The 21,231-nt window shown below is 32.3% G+C and overlaps 2 protein-coding genes across 11 annotated transcripts in view; one reads left to right on the top strand and one right to left on the bottom strand.

Annotated features, from left to right (window-relative positions):
• The first annotated feature begins 2,557 nt into the window (after positions 1-2,557).
• LOC148620762 (trans-1,2-dihydrobenzene-1,2-diol dehydrogenase-like) lies at positions 2,558-17,759 on the top strand. 5 transcript variants are annotated; one of them, XM_088574558.1, is made up of 8 exons: positions 2,558-2,631; positions 7,666-7,814; positions 9,602-9,713; positions 10,103-10,266; positions 12,341-12,590; positions 14,874-15,001; positions 15,591-15,756; positions 17,085-17,759. In XM_088574558.1, exons 2-8 carry the CDS (start codon positions 7,701-7,703, stop codon positions 17,180-17,182), a joined length of 1,032 nt encoding a protein of 343 aa, XP_088430684.1. In that variant the 5' UTR covers positions 2,558-2,631; positions 7,666-7,700; the 3' UTR covers positions 17,183-17,759. The 5 variants fall into 5 exon arrangements, with proteins under 5 accessions (XP_088430684.1, XP_088430681.1, XP_088430682.1 ...); XM_088574555.1 differs by lacking the exon at positions 2,558-2,631 and adding an exon at positions 5,069-5,488; XM_088574556.1 differs by lacking the exon at positions 2,558-2,631 and adding an exon at positions 5,070-5,488 and having other exon boundaries at positions 15,591-15,741.
• Positions 17,751-21,231, bottom strand: part of LOC148620760 (enolase 4-like) — a 28,146-nt gene continuing 24,665 nt past the window's right edge. For all 6 annotated transcript variants that reach the window (XM_088574548.1, XM_088574550.1, XM_088574549.1 and 3 more), the window contains 2 exons: positions 19,940-20,007; positions 17,751-18,162 (listed from right to left, as the gene is read on the bottom strand). In XM_088574548.1, the coding sequence (XP_088430674.1) occupies positions 17,932-18,162; positions 19,940-20,007 (299 nt within the window). In that variant the 3' untranslated portion in view covers positions 17,751-17,931. The remainder of the gene's footprint in view (positions 18,163-19,939; positions 20,008-21,231) is intronic.

Raw genomic sequence — 21,231 nt, 5'->3', positions numbered from 1 at the left:
TTACATGTTCCCATCGTGCATCTCCTATTTTTTTTTAAATTTGATCCAAATCAATTTAAGGGTTTCTCATAGCAAAACATGAACTTAATCATTTTTGAAGATTGTGATATGAGTGACCCATCTGTCATCCTTTACTCTTCCTACACCACTTAACTGAATTTAATGAAATTTCCACACAATCTTTATTACACAATTCCATTGAACATGTTGATTTACCTTAACAGTCTGTCTATCCCACACATTTTCACATGAAAACTCAAAAACATTGGCACAAACTTCTGTGAAATTGTATATAAAGAGAATAGATATGGTGAATATGTTAAAGAGACAGCAACCCCACCAGGGTGGAAAATGTAAGCTCAATGCCACCCATGGGTTTTCTATAAACGACGAGGAAACCATCATACCAGAGAGCAGGCTGCATTATATTTATGCACATCAAAGTAGTTGCCTTTATTGACTCAAGCAACATAAACAAAAATTGAAATACAGAGGCCAGAAATTCCTGACTTTGGACAGGCGCTAAAAATGGGGCGGGGTAAAGAACTTTGGCGTGATCACAAACTCTGCCCTTTTTAAATCTGGCTACCGTGGAATAAAAAATATAATACAATTGAACACAAATAAAAATCAGTTAAAAAAAATGTAAAAACAAATAAAGAAACTGGTTATAAGTTAAACAAATGCACAAACAATGTACTACTAGCAGTTAACTGATATGAGATCGTTTACAAGTACATCTCTGTATGAGAATGAATTTATTGTATCAGTTGAAAAATGTTGTGATTTTCATGAGCTTGTGATATTAAAAACCTTATCATTCCTTGGTCATAAAAAGATTTCTTTCGTTAAAATCCAAAACATTGTTACAAATACGAGCAAATTGAATCAAGTATGATGTGTAAAAACCAATATAAACCCGTATTGGGAAGTTCCGTACATTTTTTAAAATTTTTTTTATATTTTTTTTTAACAAGTTACTGACCTTTTTTTATTGAACAGGGTGGTGTTTTTCCGTTTTTGCACAATAACTCAAAAACGATTCCATCAATTATAATGAAACTTTGAGAAAGTTTACATATCTATAGTGGGAAGCTCCCTTTAATTTCTTTAAATTTTCCAATTGTTTGTTTATGAGTTGTTGAAATTCATTCACAAAAAGGGGGCGTTTTCCAGTTTCCGCACTCAAAAACGCTTCCAACAATTAAAATGAGACTATGGGAAATGTGGAATGTCTTCATTATTTGTAAAAATCAAATTTGTTGTTTTCAAGTTTTGGAACTTTATTCATAATAAAGAGGAGGGGTTCAAGTTATTGCAGAATAACTCAAAAACGCTGTCATAATTAAATTAAATCTTTTGGAAAGTGTATATATCTAAATTTGGATGCTCTCGTATTTCAACTTGTGTGATACGTCAAAATTTTTGCAATTGTGTTTGATTCAAATCAGAATGGTGAAACACCAATCTTTTCAGTATTAATCTTTCTTAATTATATTTTCATCTTAATTTGTTCTTCTTCTTCGTGCACATGCATATGTTTATAGACGACTGGTAATAGAGAATCTACTTTCCTGCTCACAGAAAAAATCTACTTACCAGCTCACTGAAAAAATCTGATTACCAACTCATCGAAAAGCCGTTTATTGCCTTGTTTAAATTCAATAGACATACATTTCTTGTGGGAGGGGTGGGTGCATTATCTGTCTTACTAGTGTCTTGGCTAAACAATTGTGTCCATGTGGAGTTGGGGGCGGGGGTATTTTCTTCCTCTTCTCGTTATAGAATAGTCTGTTTCATTTGCTAACTTGTTTTATAAAAAAAAATACGATTATCTCATATTTATTATATTAATTTTTGTCCTTGGTGGAATGAATTTTCCAAATCAAACCAAGTGATATTAGTTTATACTTGCACTTTTCAACAAACCTTGACCTATTAATAGATATGGGGAATGGTTATTTTTAGAAATCAAAATTAAATTCCGATTATGAAAACGCTGTTATAGTATATATACCGGGTTAAATTCATTTACCTTTTATTTATACTGAGTGCATGTACTCCATTTGAATTTTTCATACAGGGAAAACTGTTTTTTATCATTTTGTTTCGATTTCGTACCCAAGTGAAGCTTTTTCTCAGCAGTTATCTCCCTTATTCGATAAAAAACCTTTGATTGTAACATTTCAATGCCTTGGGTTATTTCACCACATTCGTGTGTGTGGAAGCAGGTAATTTAGAATAGTTCGTAACCCACAAATCACCACAATATCTTTTACTGCAATTAGTTTAAGGTTAAAATTAGTGTTTTAGTTCGAACTTTAATTTATTTCAATTATATTCTACTTAATATATGTAAAAGTTCTTGTAAAAATTACTTGTATCAGAGTAAAGTAAATAAGTCAAATGGGATTTTTGCTATGACATAAAAGAGGCTATGATAAAAAAAAATTGACATTTATAAAATTCCCTACACATGTACAAGATAGTAAACCGACTATAACAACAGAAGAAACAAACATACAACAAAGGTATGTAAACGTTTTAACGAAGCTCATACATGTACTTGTAGTGTCATCTAGGTCTGATAACAACTATATTTATACCTGGCTTAGGGCATCGTTTAAACAGGTATGTTATAATGGTCTTTTTGTGTAAGGCTATCATTACATATACCGTAGAAAGAAAAGGATATATCCTAAAGATTGCGATTCTTTTGTAATGTTGAAACCCCTTGAGGGCCCCTGATTGTCTAAGTAAACTTATATTCCTTGTAAAACAGTTCTAGAAGGAAACCTTTATCAATATAAGATGATTTTTTAATGTTTGATTCTCGACATTGTTTGAATCTTTGAAAAAAAAACGATATTAAATTTTCTACCCATGTAATGTAAAGTACTGGTATATATCTTTTTGTGCTCATGGGTTTTGGACATAGGTTAGTGTTGTTGGATATTTTAATCCCTACACTTACTTCTCATAAACTGCCGACATGTTTACACTCTGTCCTTCTTCAGCCTGGCTGTTACATACATGTTTTCCTGACTTTTTTATCCAAACAATTCCAGATGTTGAGACGAATTTTGGTAGGAGAGTATGAAGTGATTGGTTAAAGATCAAGTCTAAGTTTGGTTCAGATTTTGTTTTGAAGAGATATTAATGGGTCTAGGATAAAAGTGTACAGAGGGGAAACAGTGTCATGTTCACTCCCCACCAATTTTCCCTTGGGCAGATCCAAGGGGGGCACCCTCCCCTTATCAATAAGCAAAAAATTATCAAAATTATTGAAATACTATTAGAACATAGAACATGTGCCATATTTTTGTATGTAAATGCATGTATAGCAAGGTGATTCAACTGTTGTAGCTACTATTTGTTTGTTTGTTTGTTTTGTTTGTTTTTGTTTTTTTTTGGGGGGGGAGGGGGCGGGGTGATAGCAAGAATTACAGGCCCTTTAGACCAGATTTTTTAGCCTTTAAAGAGTATCATTAAGGTAGATCATCTCTTTTACACATAGCATTTCTGTCACCTTGCTAAACCATACATATTTCAATTATATAATAAATAGTATTTGAAATGATTTAAAAAAATGTACAAGTATATGGTAAAATTTAAAGTACATTTGTATTAATTCTTTCAAGGCAGGGGGGGGGGGGCAAGGGGTCATCTTAGAGAAAATTTAGGAAAAACATAGACAAGAAATATATGATATGACCTACCTTGAATCATTTGGTTTTTCATATTTGAACTATTTGATGACTTTAGATAAAAAAAATCCTCTAATTTGAATTTGAATATAGTATTTATACAAATTCAAATTTAAATTAGAGGATTTTTTTCACAATATATAGTCATAAAATAGTTCAAATATGAAAAACCAAACGATTTAAGGTAAAATTTTATAAATGCTCTGAAGTGTTGAATTTTTTTTCGATCATAAAATTGGAAGTTTTTTTTCAGCATGCGCAGTTTTACCACTTATACACACTATGGTTCATGATATTTATAATAAAGTTAAAGATAGTAGTGTGTGAATGTCACAGTCAAAAAGTTGTAGAATAATCTAGGTTTCAGCTATCTAAATCTGAACCTAAATAACATTGAATTTTACATAAATAAAATTGAGCAAAGAATAATTGATCAATCTAAACAAAATATAAATAATTTGATATCAGCATATCTTTTTTTTCCGAAAAATCTACACACCTTCCAAACGAGCTGCTTATCTGAACATTTATAAAACTAAATCTGACAGATCCATCATTTGTAAATTCTGTATAGTTCCTATGCTTTAGCAATAGAAAAAGGGAGATTTAATAATATAAAGATACAAGATAATTTATAATTCATGTAATAATGGTGATTTTGAGGACGAACACTACTTTTTTCTCAATATGTTCTCATTATACACAACAAAGAAAACACTCAATTCAGGCGCGGATCCATGGACTGGCGTACCGGGCGTACGCCCCCCCCCCCTAAATCGGTAGGAAATTTTTTTTACACAAGTTTCGCCCCATAATATATTTTTGCCTTGCTTTGCACTGCATTTAATTCAATTAACGTCCCCCTAAACTCAAATCCTGGATCCGTCCCTGCAATTGAAAAACTGAAGAAAAAAAATCAGTAGTTTTTCGTACTTAAATTGATTTTTCTCAATGAAAGAATTAATTTACTAGAAAGCAGCTCATACAGCATACTTAAACCAATAATAAACTTTATGAAAGAATGTTGGGAAATCAGAATAAATGTACAAATATTTCGGTAAAAGTTAGGCCACTGTCACACTATGCTCATGAAAATTTCATATGTGTGATTAACCAATGTGTGTTAATATGTTGCTTTGTAATTCTTTACATTACATGTCATAACCATTCAATGTAAATGTGTTTGAGTTGATAATTATTGTCTATTGTCTACCATTATGTATTTGGTAAATCATAAGATCAGAAGTAAACGATTCTCAATCAAATGTACATTTATATAATCTCCGTTGAGATACAGTTTGTTACTTCATTTAAAATGGTCCGACTGAGTGTGAATGATATTTCCATCCCCATACTTTTCTTACCCTTTTCGTTATCTATTCGAAAGTGAAACTAGGAATTTAATCACAGTTTTAGTCTTGTTTGAGTTGATACAATGACATGTTCTTCATTGGGATCTTTATGCTAGATGTAACTGTTACTGAAATTCCACAGGAAATTCCTGAAAAGTTCTAATAGATTTATTAATGACAAACAGAAAATTATTAACGTTTTTTTTTTGGATTACAAATTATAGAAGTCATGGAAATCAAAAGGATATAGTCTGAATTCACTGTGTAAAGAGTAATCCTTTTAAAATACAATCACTACTCTAAAAATGAACCCAATGAGGAAACTAAATTGCATACAAGTAGTGTCAAAAGCATCAAAACAGCTCTTTCAGTCCTCAGTATCAACAATACATTCAGATAGATACAGAAATGCAACAGTTACATGTGCAGGCAGGTTTTTTTAGATGCTTTTACTATGTGATGATTGAAAAACAGTGGTCTGTGCACTGTCAGGCCATATAAAAAAAGGGTGTATCTTTATACCCTACCACCCTAATTTGGTGAACCATGAAGTTTTGTTCTTGTTTTTTTGGAGGGATGGGAGTGGGGGATGGGGGAGTCATTTTTCAGTAAGTACTGTTTTAAGATGTTTCTTCCATAGGCTCAAAGTGGAAAAAACCTACCTGTATATACCTAATGGCTACTCTATTTCTTTCAAAGTTGTACGACCTAGAAAAGAAGGTAGGTTGGTACATTTTTCTTGTAGGTAAAATCATTTATTTCATTATATTATTTTATATAGACACTTATGTGAGGATTCCTTGACTTCATAAGTGCTCAGCTAAAAAATGAAAGTTCAGTGGCATTTCATGCAAAATACAAGAAAATTTGCTAAGGAAGGCAGAAAAAAATACAGTAGGTAAGCCTACCTATTTTGTTTTCTCTTGCCTAATATGAAATGCACATTATTATATTTTTGGCCTCATATGAATGGGAGTGTAATGTTGGGAGACTCATTTTTGTCCCACAGAATATTTTGTACATTGACCAAATACATGTACACCTTTACAGGAAATTACATTTGTTGCTGCTACAATAAAGTAATTACTAAATAAACATGTGCTCCATGATTCGATTTTTCAGAGACAAAAATATTCATAACATTTGCAAAGTTGAAAGCTTTGTTGTTTCTACTGGAATTAGGACCCCTTATCACTGCTTATTTATTTTAAGTGTTCCTCTGTCTAAGATTCAGACAAAATGTGTATATGGTGTGGTACATGAGAAAAAAACACATAGATTTTTTTGCATTTTCTAAGTATTTTTACCTTATAACATCCAAAATTATCAGTCAAGGTGGTGAATTTGTAAATTTGTGTCTTCAAAATATTGAAAGGTCAAAGGCATCATGGAAAAATAGCAGGAAAATTTTCCCCCACTTTTTTTCTATATAAGCAGTCAAAAATATCTACATCACAGATGCTTCAGGATTAACTTAAGTACTTTTTTCAGTTGTTTTCTAGATGTAGTGAACACATTTTAGGTAAAAAAGACCTTACCAGTGCACCTGGTCCATGCTCCCAGTTTTTAGTGGAGTCTGAGTTGCTCATTTACTTTTCTTACTTTGTCTTGATTTCCGCTACAATCTTGGTTCCTTTGATTACTCTTTCACACCATACACTTTTCCTTTATGCCAGTGTATTTTGAAGTGTATAAAACTACAATGTTAAAAAAGGGGCCTGACATTCAAATTCTATGCAAAGATTTTTCAGTATATTGGGAAACTTCTTTTCTACTTAAGTAATTTGAGTTCAATGTGTGGGTGGACATTGGGGACAGGATTTAGTGGCTGCAGGGACGGGGAACAGTGGTGGAGGGGACATAGAAGTGTGGTTGATAAGGTGGGGAATGGGGAGTGAAAAATGCCAGAAGTGGGTATTATGGTTAGGAACTAAAACAGAGGCTTAAATAAAAGGGGTCGGGAAGCAGTGGTAAAGTAAGGTGGAAAGCTGTGGTTTAGGGAGAAGGAAGTAGGGATGAAGTACCCCCTTGTCTCCCCTTAAATTGTTTGTCTTCCATTCTAATCCATATCATTGCATTGTTGATCCTACTTGTACATGTACCATGTAGTATAGAAAAAGTTACATTTGTCTTGTGAAAGTTTTCCAGCTCAGTGGCATATTAATATCCTGTTTTCCAGAACAATCTGTTGATATTGTTGATGTCTTTTCATTATGATGTTAAAAAAACCCTAAAATTTCTATGTAATTGACTGGCTTCTGGACCATTTTGGTTTTCTCATTAGCAAGCTTTTAAGTTTAATTATTTGTTGCTTGGCTTTGGTGGATGACTGTCTCATTGTCAATCATACCACGTCTCCTATTTTTATATCTTAAAGAACTTCTGAATCCTTTCATCTTACCATAGGTATGACTGGGAGAGGGGGGCAAAAGACCTGGACCCACTTTATGTTCAAAAAGTTTGGTTGATTATATAGAAAAAAATGGAAATCACCTCCCCTACCACTTTACCCTCATAGGCCAGTTAGCACTACCCCCTACCTTTTTTTTTAGAATTCCTGGATTTCCCACTACATACTTTAAGGAGATATCATTTTATAATTCAAGGACTTACAACTTTAATAAACAGAAACACACAGTCAATGGATACTATGGAGAAAAGTGTATTAAGATGGGGTATTTGTGGAGCTGGTATGATCTGCAATGACTTCTGTTCAGCTTTATTATCCCCTAAAGAACAAGACAGGAAACACAAGGTACCTGTATCTACTGTAAAATCAGAAATTATTGTATGAATTTACAGTAAAATCTATTTTAGCAACCACCTGTATACAGCAATATAAGGAGAATGGATTTGATGAATATGTCAAAGAGACACTCAACCTCACAGGGATGAGAAAATGTTAGCTGAAGGCCACCCACGGGCTTTCATTGAACAACGAGGAAACCCTCACACCACAGGGCAGGCAGCAGCTGGCCCAAAACAACATTATACATGGGTACAGTGAAATAGTATCCCTTATAAACTCAACAACATGAAAGTAAACTGAAAGTGAAAACTAAACAATACATACAGTAACCAGAATCTGTCTTAAAAGACTGTAATTAAAATATTCCTTTATAGAGCATTCTATGAAAAAATAAATATGACCATGCATTGCTCTCCCTTGGAAGGTCACTTATGACTGGTTTCATTGTACCGGGTATTTATTTATTTATTTCAATTTTGCTTTTTTCTATGTTACCTAAATGTCGGTGAAATCAAGAAATTGCTGTTTTACTCATGTTACAAACTTCAACATCTGAGTTCAAATTATTGTCACAGTGACCCTGTTAACATATTGGCAATTACAAACAAATTCTAATTTACAGTACATTTCACTTTGTACCTATACTATTAACATTTTAGCTAACCTTGCCTATAGGGCCATGAACATTTAAACTCGCCTGGCCCAGATGAGCTATTGCCATCACTAGGAGTCTGTCATCTTCAGTCTTTGTTTACAATATTTCAAAACTCTTCTCCTCTGACATTACTCGACCAATTAGAACCAAACTTTGTATGAATGTTCCTTAGGGTGTTTTGCATAGACCTGATATGGGGATATTTTATCAGTTGAAAAACATGGCTGCCATTACTAAAAATAGAACATAGGGTCAGACAGAAGTTTTTCGCATATATCTCCAAAACTGTTAGGTTTAGCCAAACTTTGACGTGGGGATCAAAATGTTCTGCATGATGAGATCTATCTGTAGTCATTTTTTTGTGTTAAGCTTAAAGCCATGTTTGAGTTATTGTCTGTTTTCAATGTTTTTTTCGCTAATTTTCATGTTATCACTTTCAAAAATTTTCACCTCAGATACTTCTGGACAGGATTCATTGAAAATTAATCTGGTTGTTCCTTAGGTATGAGCTTTATGAATTTTTATCCAAGAAAAAATATGGCCACTTATACAAAAATAGAATGTTACTTATCATGCCAGGTGAGCAGTTCAGGCTATTCTGAGCCTCTAGTTCACATCATGCAATGTTTTTGTTGCTATTTGAAGATAAAATGCATAGAAATAGGATACCCTGTTAAACTTCAAGACTCCTTTTGCAGGAGATTTCCAGCAATACAACTCATGCAGCATAAGATTGCAGATTTTATATACTCAACTCAGTTTGACTATGAATGGTTAAAATGAAATATTTAGAAAATTCTGATGATAACATACAATACATAACAACAAATTTTTTGAGGGGATGCCACCCAGTACATAGTTTTTTTGAGGGGATGCTACCCAGTACATAGTTTTTTTTTAGGGGATGCTACCGAGTACATAGGTTTTTGAGGGGATGCTACCCAGTACATAGGTCTTTTTATAGCAAAATATTTTATCTCAGAATTGTACATCTCAGCCTTTTTGAAACTGCATTTATGTTTCATGAGAATGAGAAAGTTGTAATTTTCATGATTTGAAATTCTTATTGATATCTAGGATTTTCTGCCAAGACCGAACTTGATAGCAATGGAATATTTCAGGCTGTGTTTTATTGCAGTTAGTAGCAATAGGGGCAAGGTCAAAGGAGTCTGCTGAGAAGTTTGCTGGTACATTTGGGATTCCTAAAGCCTATGGCACATATCAAGAAATAGCAGATGACCCTGACATAGGTAAATATGTATGTTAAAGAATGATGATTTTCAAGATTCTGATAATAGGGCATTCAGCTGGTGCATCGGTGAGGAATTCTCTTACTTTAAATGGGGAAGGGGGGGTATACTGACCTCAATATTTTTCACAATGCTATATTGCTTTTTAACAGAGTGTTTGTCATCCCCACAACACAAATATTTCTAACAGAGAAGTTGTTTAAGTATTGAAGTAGGAATCATTGCCATGTTGTTCAATTCATATTCAATAGAAATAATTGTACTTCAATAATACTTAAGCAGTAACTCTTAAATAACCCCACAGAAATTTATACCCTTGAATAAAAGAAGTTAATCATTTAAATGGATTATTTTGTTTCTGAAAAAAGAAAATCTTTATAAAATTTCAGAGGTTGTATACATAGGAGTTGTCCACCCTGAACATGTCAGATTAAGTAGGATGATGTTAGAAGCAGGTAAACATGTTCTATGTGAAAAACCATTGGCTGAATCATGGGAAGAGTGCAGAAAGGTTATTGACTTTGCAAGGGAGAAGAAGTTACTACTAGTAGAGGTATTATAACTCCACTCAACAGAGAACCTCATATATGTCTGTCTGTCTGTCTGTCACAGTTGTAGTTTCTTTTGAGAACTGTTCAGCCGAATTTTTACCCTGCTGGTGCACCTGATCCATGCTCCCAGTTTTTAATGGAGTCCGAGTTGTTCATTTACTTTTGTTACTTTGTATGTATTATTTTGGTTAATTTATGTTCTTTATTGTGTATGTCTGTTTTCCCATGTCTGAATTTTGTCTGTGGATTATATTCTTTTGATTTCCCCTAGAATCTTGGTTCACTTGATTACTCTTTCGTACTTCAACAAAATTCTGCTTACCGGTTACTTTTTTGTTGATGTAATTGATGGCTTCTTTTTAGCCTCCATACTTTTTTAACAAATGAATACTGTGAAATCAGAAAATAATGCAGTTTTGGCATATTTTTAAAAAATATGTATTTTTTGTGGTTTTTTTTCAGAATTTATTGTATTTCTCAACTATCAGCCAACTTTACATTGTTAAATACTCTTTCATCTGTTATTAACATTAATAAATTATTTACTTCAGGCTGTGTAGAGTAGATTTTAGAATGCGATAATAAATTTATGCAATTATTAATTAACTAGAATATATTTGACTAAATATGGATAACAAGAGGCTCCCAGGAGCCTGAATTGCTCACCTGGTTAATTTTTTCCTTTCCAAGGCAATAAATTTACCAACAGTTTTGACCCAGGAAAACTTAGGTAGACTTATCATAAGGTTCATTTCAGAAATTGAAAATTTCTTTTTATCTATCATAGTTGTCATTTTCCCTTTCATGGGCAATAATTCTTACAAGGAGTCATCTGACAACTTTTATCTCTGAAGACTTTTGTAGTCCTAATAATAAGGATCATTTCAGCCATTGAAAGAATTTAGCTTAATTTGAATGGTTTTGGAGATATGCGAAAAACTACTGTCAGACCCCTATGTTCTATTTTTAGTAACAGCAGCCATGTTTTTTGACGGATCAAAAATCCTCTCAACATTTCTATGCAGAATATCCCTAGGAACATTCATACCAATTGGTCAAATAGTGTCAGAGGAGAAGATTTTTGAAAGAAATAACATTAAAAAATAGCAAAAAAACGTTACAAAAGGGCAATAACTCCAACATGGCTCAATGGACCAAAATGAAATTTTGACCACCGATAGACCTAATCATGCTGAAAACTTTTATTGTAGTCAGACTTTGACTAAACCTGAGGGTTTTGGAGATATATGCGAAAAACTACTGTCAGACCCCTATGTTTTATTTTTAGAAATGACAGCCATGTTATTCCACGGATCAAAAATCCCCTCATCAGTTTTGTGCAGGATACCCCAAGGAAAATTTCATTTTAAGTTTATTGATTAAGGAGTGGCAGAGGAAAAAATTTTTGAAAGAAATAACATTCAAACAACAGAAAATATTGAAAAAGGGCAATAACTCCAACATGGCTTAACAAATTAAAAAGAAAATTTGACCACAAATAGATCTCATCATGCTTAACACTTTTATTCCTGTCAGAATTTGGCCACACTCAATGGTTTTGGAGATATAAGTGAAAAACTACTATCTGACCCCAATGTTCTATTTTTAGTAACGACGGCCATGTTTTTTCGACAGATCATTAATCCCAACATCATTTCTATGCAGGATACCCCAAAGAAAATTCATACCACGTTTGGTTCCAATTGGTCAAGCAGTGTCAGAGGAGAAGAGTTTTAAAAAATTGTTAATAACAATGGACGATCATGGATGCCAAGTGATGACAATAGCTCACATCAATAATATTACCACATTATTTCAGAATTGATTGTAATTAACAACTCTCAGCCAACTTCACATTGTTAAATACTGTTTTATCTGTTATTAACATCTTACCATATTTTTTTCAGAATTTGCCGTATTTCACAACGATCAGCCAACTTTATATTGTTAAATACTGTACTATCTATTATTAACAACAATAAATTATTTACAACAGGCTGTGTAGAGTAGATTTTAGAAGTGTTGAGTAGATTTTCTACTGTCAATGTTTACAATGGTATGCATATTATACTTCAGGCTGTATGGAGTAGATTTTTCCCTGTGTATGAGGCAATAAAAAAAGATATCAAATCAGGCAATCTTGGTGAAGTAAACATGGTTACTGCCCAGCTCTGTAAACCAAATATAAGTGAAAGAAAAACTAATCGAAAAGACCTGATGGGAGGAATACTTTTGCTCCTTGGTATCTACCCAGTACAGTTTGTCATGCATGTATATGGTGAAATGCCAGAAAAAATTATTGCAGTTGGGAGTCTTAATGAGGAAGGTACTAAGCGTAAAGTTTTGAATTTATTGCAACATTTGATTATTGCAGTTGAGAGTTGTGACTGTAAAACAAAACCTTGCAATAAAGAATTTAAAAAAAAAAACAATTGATTAATATGATTGAAAAAAATGATTATGTCCAAAATATTGCTATAATAATTCCTGAATTAAACAGAACTTTTACTATGGAAGCATTTTATCGCTTATACTTTGCCAATTCAGTCCTATGAACATATTTGTGAGTATATACATAATACAACATTGTATATATATGTATAAATGAAATTGTTTAGGTTTGGGGTTGAAAAGGTCTCAGTCTTGCATAGTCTTATGTAGTGAAGTGCATATCTTCAGGATTTAAAATAAAATAAAGAACTGATTTAATAAAACTTTCACTCACGTAGCACTACTAAGGACATGTAGAAGTTTAATTTTCTGCTAAAAAAAATAGGGGATGTTCACTAAAATTGTGGAGAAAAGTAGTAGACTGTAGATAGCCATTTTCTCTACTTTCACTTTCATATTGTATTCATCACATATATCTTTTCAGGGAAGCATTTTTATGTTATAATTTTAAATTCTCTTACAAAAAGATATTGCCATGTCATATTGTGATGTTTGCTCTATTTTATAAGTCATAGTTCATATTTTTGGACAAAACATTAGTTTGTAAAGCAACAAAAAGAAAGCACATTATTTTAATACCGTCCATGTTTTGACTACACCGGCTCATTGATATGAAATGCAAGACTGGTACCAACAGCAGTATGGGAAAAGATTTACAGAGTAACTGTTCTTTGTGCTCTATGATATGTACATGTGAAATTGGTTTGAAGATTACCCAACTGAATACCATATTTTGAACTTTTCTTTTATTTGGGCAACTGAAAAAAAAATTTTTAAAAGGACAGAAGGCATTTTTACCAGACATGTCTGTCAGTCCTGCTGTACTTCATTTTCACTGCTTTGATACTGTTAGATTATTTATTATTTTTTCAGTGAGAGGGAGTTTCTCATGCTGATCTCGTCCAACGGCTTTGCCACGAGATGAGATGAGCATTAGAAACTCCCGCGAGTTTAAAAGATATTTAATAATTTGTTTATTGCTAATTTGCTGAATTATAAGGTATTAGTTTTCTTTTATTTTCAGTTTTTTTTACCTAAATATGTAAGTTTTATAAGCGCTGCCAAATTTCCTTTTGGGATTATTTTTCAGCGATGTGCTACGTGATGTCACATATGTTGTGCAGCTGTGATACGCATTTTTTTTTTTTTTAAATCAGTTAACTATGACTGTCGCGTTTAAAATTTGTGGAATAATTTTATTCATTCTAATCGGGTAAGTTACTGTATTTAATCATTTTCCATTGTAGAATGGAAAACATTGCCACAAATTAACCATTATTTCATATGCAGTAAACAAACAGACGGTCATTTGGGTAGTCAAATATTCCTACACTGTTGCTTGTATGTCGCGCCAGGACATAGAAACTAGCGATAATTTTCATTCTCACTCGACTGGCGTGAGATTGTAAATTATCGTATAGCAAGATCAAAGGGATTTTAAACAAAATAGCGATAAACAATTATAGTACACTGCAAAACAAAGCCACATTTGAAGTACATGTAGTTCAGTTTGTGAAATACTGTAAACCTATTAATTTTTGTGGACTCTGTCAAGGGATCATGTTCATGGTTGTCAATTTTTGCAGTTTCAAAAAATAATGAGCACTATGTAATGTTAAAAATTGATTTTAAGAAAGTACTATTTTTTGCGCTTTTTTGTCTAATGCAAAAATAGTGAAAATTAGTACACCACAAAAAATAGTATTTTTACAGTAGCCAAAATCAATGAAGGTTTGACATTTTGACCAATTACACATTCTTATGGTAAACTATAACATTTTCATATTTTCCTTGAACCATAATGAATCTAACAAGCTTAGTGTTGCTATAGATAACAACTGCTACTGCATGGAAAATGAAAATACAGTCATAATAAACAGGTTATAGATATATGTGTTTTACCAATAAGTGAGTAGGAATTTCATGGTTATGCATATTTATCATATACCAGTATTGGAGCATATTAATTATATACCAGTATTTGAGCATAGGATCCTCACGATATCAAGGTACCTGTGTCCTCATGCATCCATGGGACTCATTTGAGGGACACAGGAGCTTTGACATTGTGATGATGCCCACGGGGATTGGAGGAGCAAAGACCAGAAGAAACAGATACTCTTTCTTTTCTCTTATACCTGTACCAAATGTTTTGAAGGTGTTGATGAAGATGGGTGTATAACCATGTTGTTCAGTAGAAATAGAAAAGCCAGTGTGATATATAGTGGGAAGGCAGCTGGTGGACATAATAGTGCAACTATAAGGGGAACTAAAGGCAAAATTCATGTGAGTATTCAGGTTTCATGTCTTATTTTAAGTACCGCAATCTGTTGAGATAAAGCATTGCCTTTCTATGCATATAATTATCCCCCCTGCAAACAAAGTTTGCCCAGATATAAGAGTCTGTTTGGTCCATTCATTTATCTGTCCACTTATCATATGTACTGGTAGATGAGCATGAAGGAAGATAGTTGTTATAAGATCCTTGTAAGGGGAAATAATTCATCATAATTGCAAAACATCTTGGAAGTCCAGATGGAGGGAATATTTTGATGAGCTTCTTCACAATACTTCCAATGTAAAACTTCCATTAATAACACACAAAATGACAAGTCAGTGAAGATCATACAGAGATTATTACATGTATCCAGACTATCCTTCAGTTTCGAGGGAGTATAAGATTTCTCTATTTAAGATAGTTAACTTTCAGATTTCAACCCATGAGCTTTAGCTTAGAATGGGAGAAATAAGTTTTCATTTTGGGAATGGACAGACTATGCTTAAATCTATATGTCCAATTGTTCCTCAGTCTTTAAATAAATGGCTCAATTCCATGACTAAATTTTTGACACAAATTTGTTTTTTATTGAAACAGATTGATGAAAGCTTTTGGTGTCCATCAGAAGCAATATTGACAACTGGTTTAGTAGTGAACAAGAAACCAGAAGGACCAGTTCCTTATGTTTATGAGAACAGTGGCGGTTTAATTCATGAAGCAGACCATGTATATGAGCTAATCAGAAATGGTAAACATCTTGAAAGTGCGTAGGGAGTAACCATTCTATTTTTATTATGGACTTCGATCAAATTGAAATGGAAAGGGAGAATTCAATATGTTAATATTTTAAACAGTATCAACTCTAGTTTTTAAAAAAAAATTAAAAATTCAACACTGTTCATGCCAGACGTCAGTTTCACAAAAAGTCGTATATGTAAAATTGATCGTTAGAAACAACGTAACAATACTATTTTCTGTTATGACGTCATTATTTACGAACAACTTTACATTTACAACTTTTTGTGAAATTGCTGCCAGGAGGCTAAATTGTCCGACCCTTCCCACCTCTTCCTAATTCCAGTGGCAATCAAAATTGTCGAACCTATTATCCTTGTGTCGCGTCCCATTCTTCATCATCATTTCATGTTCATCACCTGGATATAGCTGAAATATTGATGCTTGGGCATTAAACACCAACAATCAATCAATTTGTTTATCCAAAGAGCAAATGCCTGTATTTGGTCTTTCTGTCTGTTACACGTATATGAGTATCCATAGGTAACATTAAATTGCACTCTAATTAGTGGAAATTTAAGGAAGTAGACCTAGGATAAGGGACACAACTCTTACAAATCATTTGAACATTTGTATTCAGCATTTTACATCAATTTCATTTAACCATCAAAGTAACTTTGACTGGTTTCATTCTGTTTCAAATAAAAACTTGATAGGCTTTGGTGAAATTGAATATGATACAAAGATATCACTGATTTCAAGAGTTATGTCCCTTATCCTAGGTCTACCTCAAGTTATTTCATTTGTAGAGTAGTGTGATTTGTACAACAGTAAAAAATCTAAAAATTTGTACTTTTTTCCCTACTTTACACAATTGAAAAAGATATACATGTAACTTTTTTCCCTACCTTACACAATTGAAAAAGATATACATGTATTAATGAAGGTCATAGAGCCATTTGTATTCAGTACCAATCTCTGTAATAATCAGGCAGTAGATAAAACATGGTCTGAAATAGAAACCCAGAAAGTGACATATGACTAACAGTATTTGTACAATCAGAACTAAGTTTGCCATATAATTTTGGTAAAATGAGTTGTATTTTACATTTGTTACTGGTACAAAACAGGGGCAGATAACTCTGTCAAATTATAAAATTTTCTAATTTCTTTTGAAATATAACTTTTTGGATATTTAGAGTAATGATGTTAGACAATATTGACAAAGTAGACCACTATGAGTATACATGTTTCATTGGGTTGGTGTCTTATAGATATGCATGTTTCAAATTTTCAAATTTTGCCTGATTCCCATTTGAAACTATTACTTAAATACAGTGTATGATATAATTCCAGGTCTTTTGGATAGCCCAATATATGGATACAAAGATGTAGAAATGGTTCACAGAATTATGGATGAAATTATGAATCAGATTGGACTTAAATATCATTGAAGTGGTTCTTTAAGTTAAAAAAGCTGCAAGTTCTATATAAAATTTACTTCATTGGTACAATAAGATTTTTTTCATAATTAAATAGAAAAGGTTCATATAATTTGTTTGGCAGCCTTCACTCTGTTTGTTTGGTAACGTTTGTTCTATTGCAATTGATAGATTTTATTTGACAGTTTAATTTTTCTATATTTTTTTTATGTTTGTTTGTTTTTTATTTGATATTTGTTTTTTTTTTTAATCAAAAATTGAACCTCACTGATGCTTCTCATTTAATGTCTCGTGATTGAAAATATAAAACCAATTGGAGATTGTATCAGCATTTAACCTCAATACATTATAAATTGGCAATCACACTGAGGACTATTTATTGATATGATTATGGAATACACCCAAGAGAATCCGAAAGGTATTCACCTTGATCCTGGACGTGACCTCCATTAGAACTAAGTTAGAATTTCTGGGCTGAGGGGAAGATTTTGAAGATTTCATTTTAATAGGACTATAATGTGATGGATTGATTTTTTAAAGAGTCAAATGAGACTTACAAAAACAACAAATAAATCTTAAGTTTTGTGAATTTTTTGTTCTTTTATTTACATATAAATAACAATATATGATAAATCCTCATTTTATCACAGAGAGAAATATCAATCCAACAAATATCACAGTCTCCCATATTCAGTTTAAGTTACTTTTCAAAGAACATTTCACTGTGACTTCACTATCATCAACCATTCTCTAGAACAGGATTACTTTTTCTTTGCATCCTTTTTTGCCTCTTCCTCTACTTCTGCCTCTCCCTCCTCAGGTTCAGGTAATGGAGGAGGTGCTATATGAGGGAATGCATTAGGTTCAAGAGGTTTATATTGTCCTGTAGCCTCTAACATTTCCTCTATTTGTAACAGTCTGTTTATATGGACAGTTCTTTCACCTCTGACTGGGGCTCCTATTTTTAAAAACCTTGCACCAATCCCAACAGCCTGTTTGACAAGTACAAGGAAAAATATTATATGAAGTACTTTGTGCTATTGCAATGTTTTTAAGGTAGCAGTCTTTGTAAGAATCATGCAAATACTATAATATGTGATACACCTCAAAAAAGGCTACACATTTTTTTATTAACTTTCTTTATAGGTCTATATGATGAAATGTGAAATTATTCATTTCAATCTGTTTTTTCATAGGAGGTAATTCACATTAAAAATCCAATGCTTTCTACATATTATACAGTATCTATAGTATTAAAGTCACTTACAGAGTTATCTTACTTAATTTTGAATTTTACAGTACATTCTGTTGAATTTATATCTCTGATGAACATGGGGTTCTATGAAAACCTACATGTTATTTTTCTGTTTACGTAAACATTTTAAACAAATACAAAAAATAAAAATATGTAAGCTTTCCAACCATGTATCACATTTTGCATGATTCTTAGCTGAAGTTTACTACATAAAACCTACAAATTAGGTATTCTATGTGCATCAATCATACCTTCCATCTTTTTGACTCGTGTAACTGCAGGGCTACTTAAATATGTATTTTGTTTAAGAAATGTACATAAACAAAAACAGTTGGAGGACTGAGCATTATTTTGGTTACCATGCATTGCTTGGTTAAATTTCAATTTAACATACTTAAATGATGGTACAAATATTTTATTTACGATGTACGCACAAAACAGAAGGGAGAGGGGCATTGCAGATTCATGGAAATCTGGAGAAACAGACTCTAACACAGTAACTCATATGAAATGTTCTTTCTCCACACATTCCAGGCAATGCAGTATTCAATGGTATATCACTTGCAGATTTAGGCATTTCGAAAATGAATGATTAATTACCATTGTGTAAGAATCAGGCAATGGGTGGCACATCAGTTTTTTCTATTATTTTTTTTTGCCTCAAATACAGTGCATTTTTTAATAGCAAAAATTGAGGCAAAAACATTTTTTTTGTAATGCTTTTACCAATTGATTTTATATTTTGTATGTAGTCTTACTATGAGAAGTTTCAGATTAAGTTTGACTTTGGTTATGGTTGAATGATTTTTATGGAAGTTATGGCCCTTGGACAGAAAATTTCAGTGAATTTACAGATATCCTCACTTTTTTTTGTAATGCTTTTACCAATTGATTCCAAATTTTGTATGTAGTCTTACTATGAGAAGTTACAGATAAAGTTTGACTTTGGTTATGGTTGAATGATTTTTACGGAAGTTATGGCCCTTGGACTTTCAGTGAATTTTAAGTTTTGCATACTTTTTTTTTTTCACAGGGGACATTGGAACGCTGTTCTTCTATTTTTTTGGTGGTGTCAGTAGACAATTAGAATCTAATTCAGTTTGCAAAATATGACGCGACACTGTCCATTCACACATTGTCTCACCTTCAATTTCAAAAGTTGGCAGGTATGCAATAAGAATACAAACATACAAGAAAAAAAAAATGAAGAAAGATATTTCTGACTTACTGCAAACATAACTCTTAAAAAAAACTAAGATCAATGTCCCTTTTCGGTTAAAAAAAACAAGCTTTATGGTAAAGTGCCCTCTTCCCTGTGCCCATCTATTTCCAAATTCCAGCTAGGTCACTGTAGATGCATACAAAGAGGGTATTTGTGAAAAGGATTTTTTAACACACAAACTAATTAGTCTCAATTCCAACCAATTTTTTTTCAAACTGAAATGACTGACTAAACTGAGTTTAAATGAATTCTAAGACAATAAAGAGAGTATAGTTATAAAAGTCTAACTTACAAAGTCTGTTATGAAAGTATCAGTTGTCTCCCCCTGGCAAGTTGACATCACAATCTGATTATCAGCCTCTGTCAGATGGAAAGAAGAATCATCTATTTAGTCCACATTGGTTTCTAATATGTAAATTAAACAATAAACAAAACATGTTTTGATTTAATACAATTTCCAATCTCATTTAAATGATTTTTTTCAATATTGGCCCCCAATTGTCTTTTCATAGAAAGGAAAATCTACCAACACCCAAAATACATTTCATAATAAACTAACTTCTCAACATTTAATTCATTTTAGAAAGAGCTCCCATAGAAACTGAATGTTAACTCTCCTATTACTTATTCAACAAGAGGAAAACATTTAAGGTAGATTGGTATTGAACAAGTTTATAAAAATGGCTTCCAGTGAGTATTATAGTATCCCTGTTTACGTCGAGCATCTTGTGTTCAAGTGGGGATACAATAATATAAGTAGTAGTCTTTGTAAGAATCATGCAAATTCTGAAAAATTTGATATACCCCAAAAAGGCTGCATATATTTATTTTTCTAATTAAATTGCTTCATAGGTCTATATGATGAAATGTACAATTATTCATTCCAATCTGTCTGCTCTTAGGAAATAATTCACACAGAAAATCTAATTGTTTCTTTTGTATATTAGGTCTCACTAACCACATCTAATGTTTCCATTACTTTACATGTTAAACAAGTAATTTTCAATGTTTGACTGTGAATTGTCCTGGGGACAAACGACACCTTAAAGTTGCATACCATTGTGAAGCTTGGAAAATATGGCATTCAAAATCATTATTCTAATGGTACGATGACCATAGAAATTCTTCACAAAATTTACTTGAATAAAAAATACTGAAAATCAACATTTTTACCTTTTCTGCTAACTGACTGCATGGAGGCAAATTATTCACACATGTAAACAATATTCATACACTTTTGTAGTAAATTACAAACATAATTTTAAAGTACACATTCTCTGATTTATTTTTACTATTTTTGATCAGAATACTCACAAATAATGCACTTACAATGCATATTTCTAGGTTCAGTGTGTTTTTGAAACTACATAGGGGGTGGCCATTTGACCTGGAAGTGGTTAGTGAGAACTTAAAAACATTTTATGAGTTTTTAAATTTTTCTTTTTTTTACATTTTATGAAAGCTTGTGGTATTGTGAGTCTTATAAGACCAAAACTATCAAAATCAGACATGGGACTACAAAGAAATGGTTATTTTTATATCATGCCCCTCAGTGATATTGTCCCTAAATTACTAAAAAATTAC

Source organism: Perna viridis, chromosome 3, assembly GCF_037379345.1.
Source record: "Perna viridis isolate PV_CMFRI_1.1 ecotype Kerala chromosome 3, ASM3737934v1, whole genome shotgun sequence".
Lineage (NCBI taxonomy): Eukaryota > Metazoa > Mollusca > Bivalvia > Mytilida > Mytilidae > Perna > Perna viridis.
Note: the sequence above shows the minus strand (reverse complement) of the source record. Positions and strands in the feature narration are given on the sequence as shown.

Coding starts and splice junctions, on each gene's coding strand:
- LOC148620762 (XM_088574555.1), top strand. CDS start 5,365: ATGAACCCAATGAGGAAACTAAATTGCATACAAGTAGTGTCAAAAGCA. Junction 7,815..9,601: donor AACAAGACAGGAAACACAAG/GTACCTGTATCT, acceptor GTTTTATTGCAG/TTAGTAGCAATAGGGGCAAG. Junction 12,591..14,873: donor TGGGAGTCTTAATGAGGAAG/GTACTAAGCGTA, acceptor AATGTTTTGAAG/GTGTTGATGAAGATGGGTGT.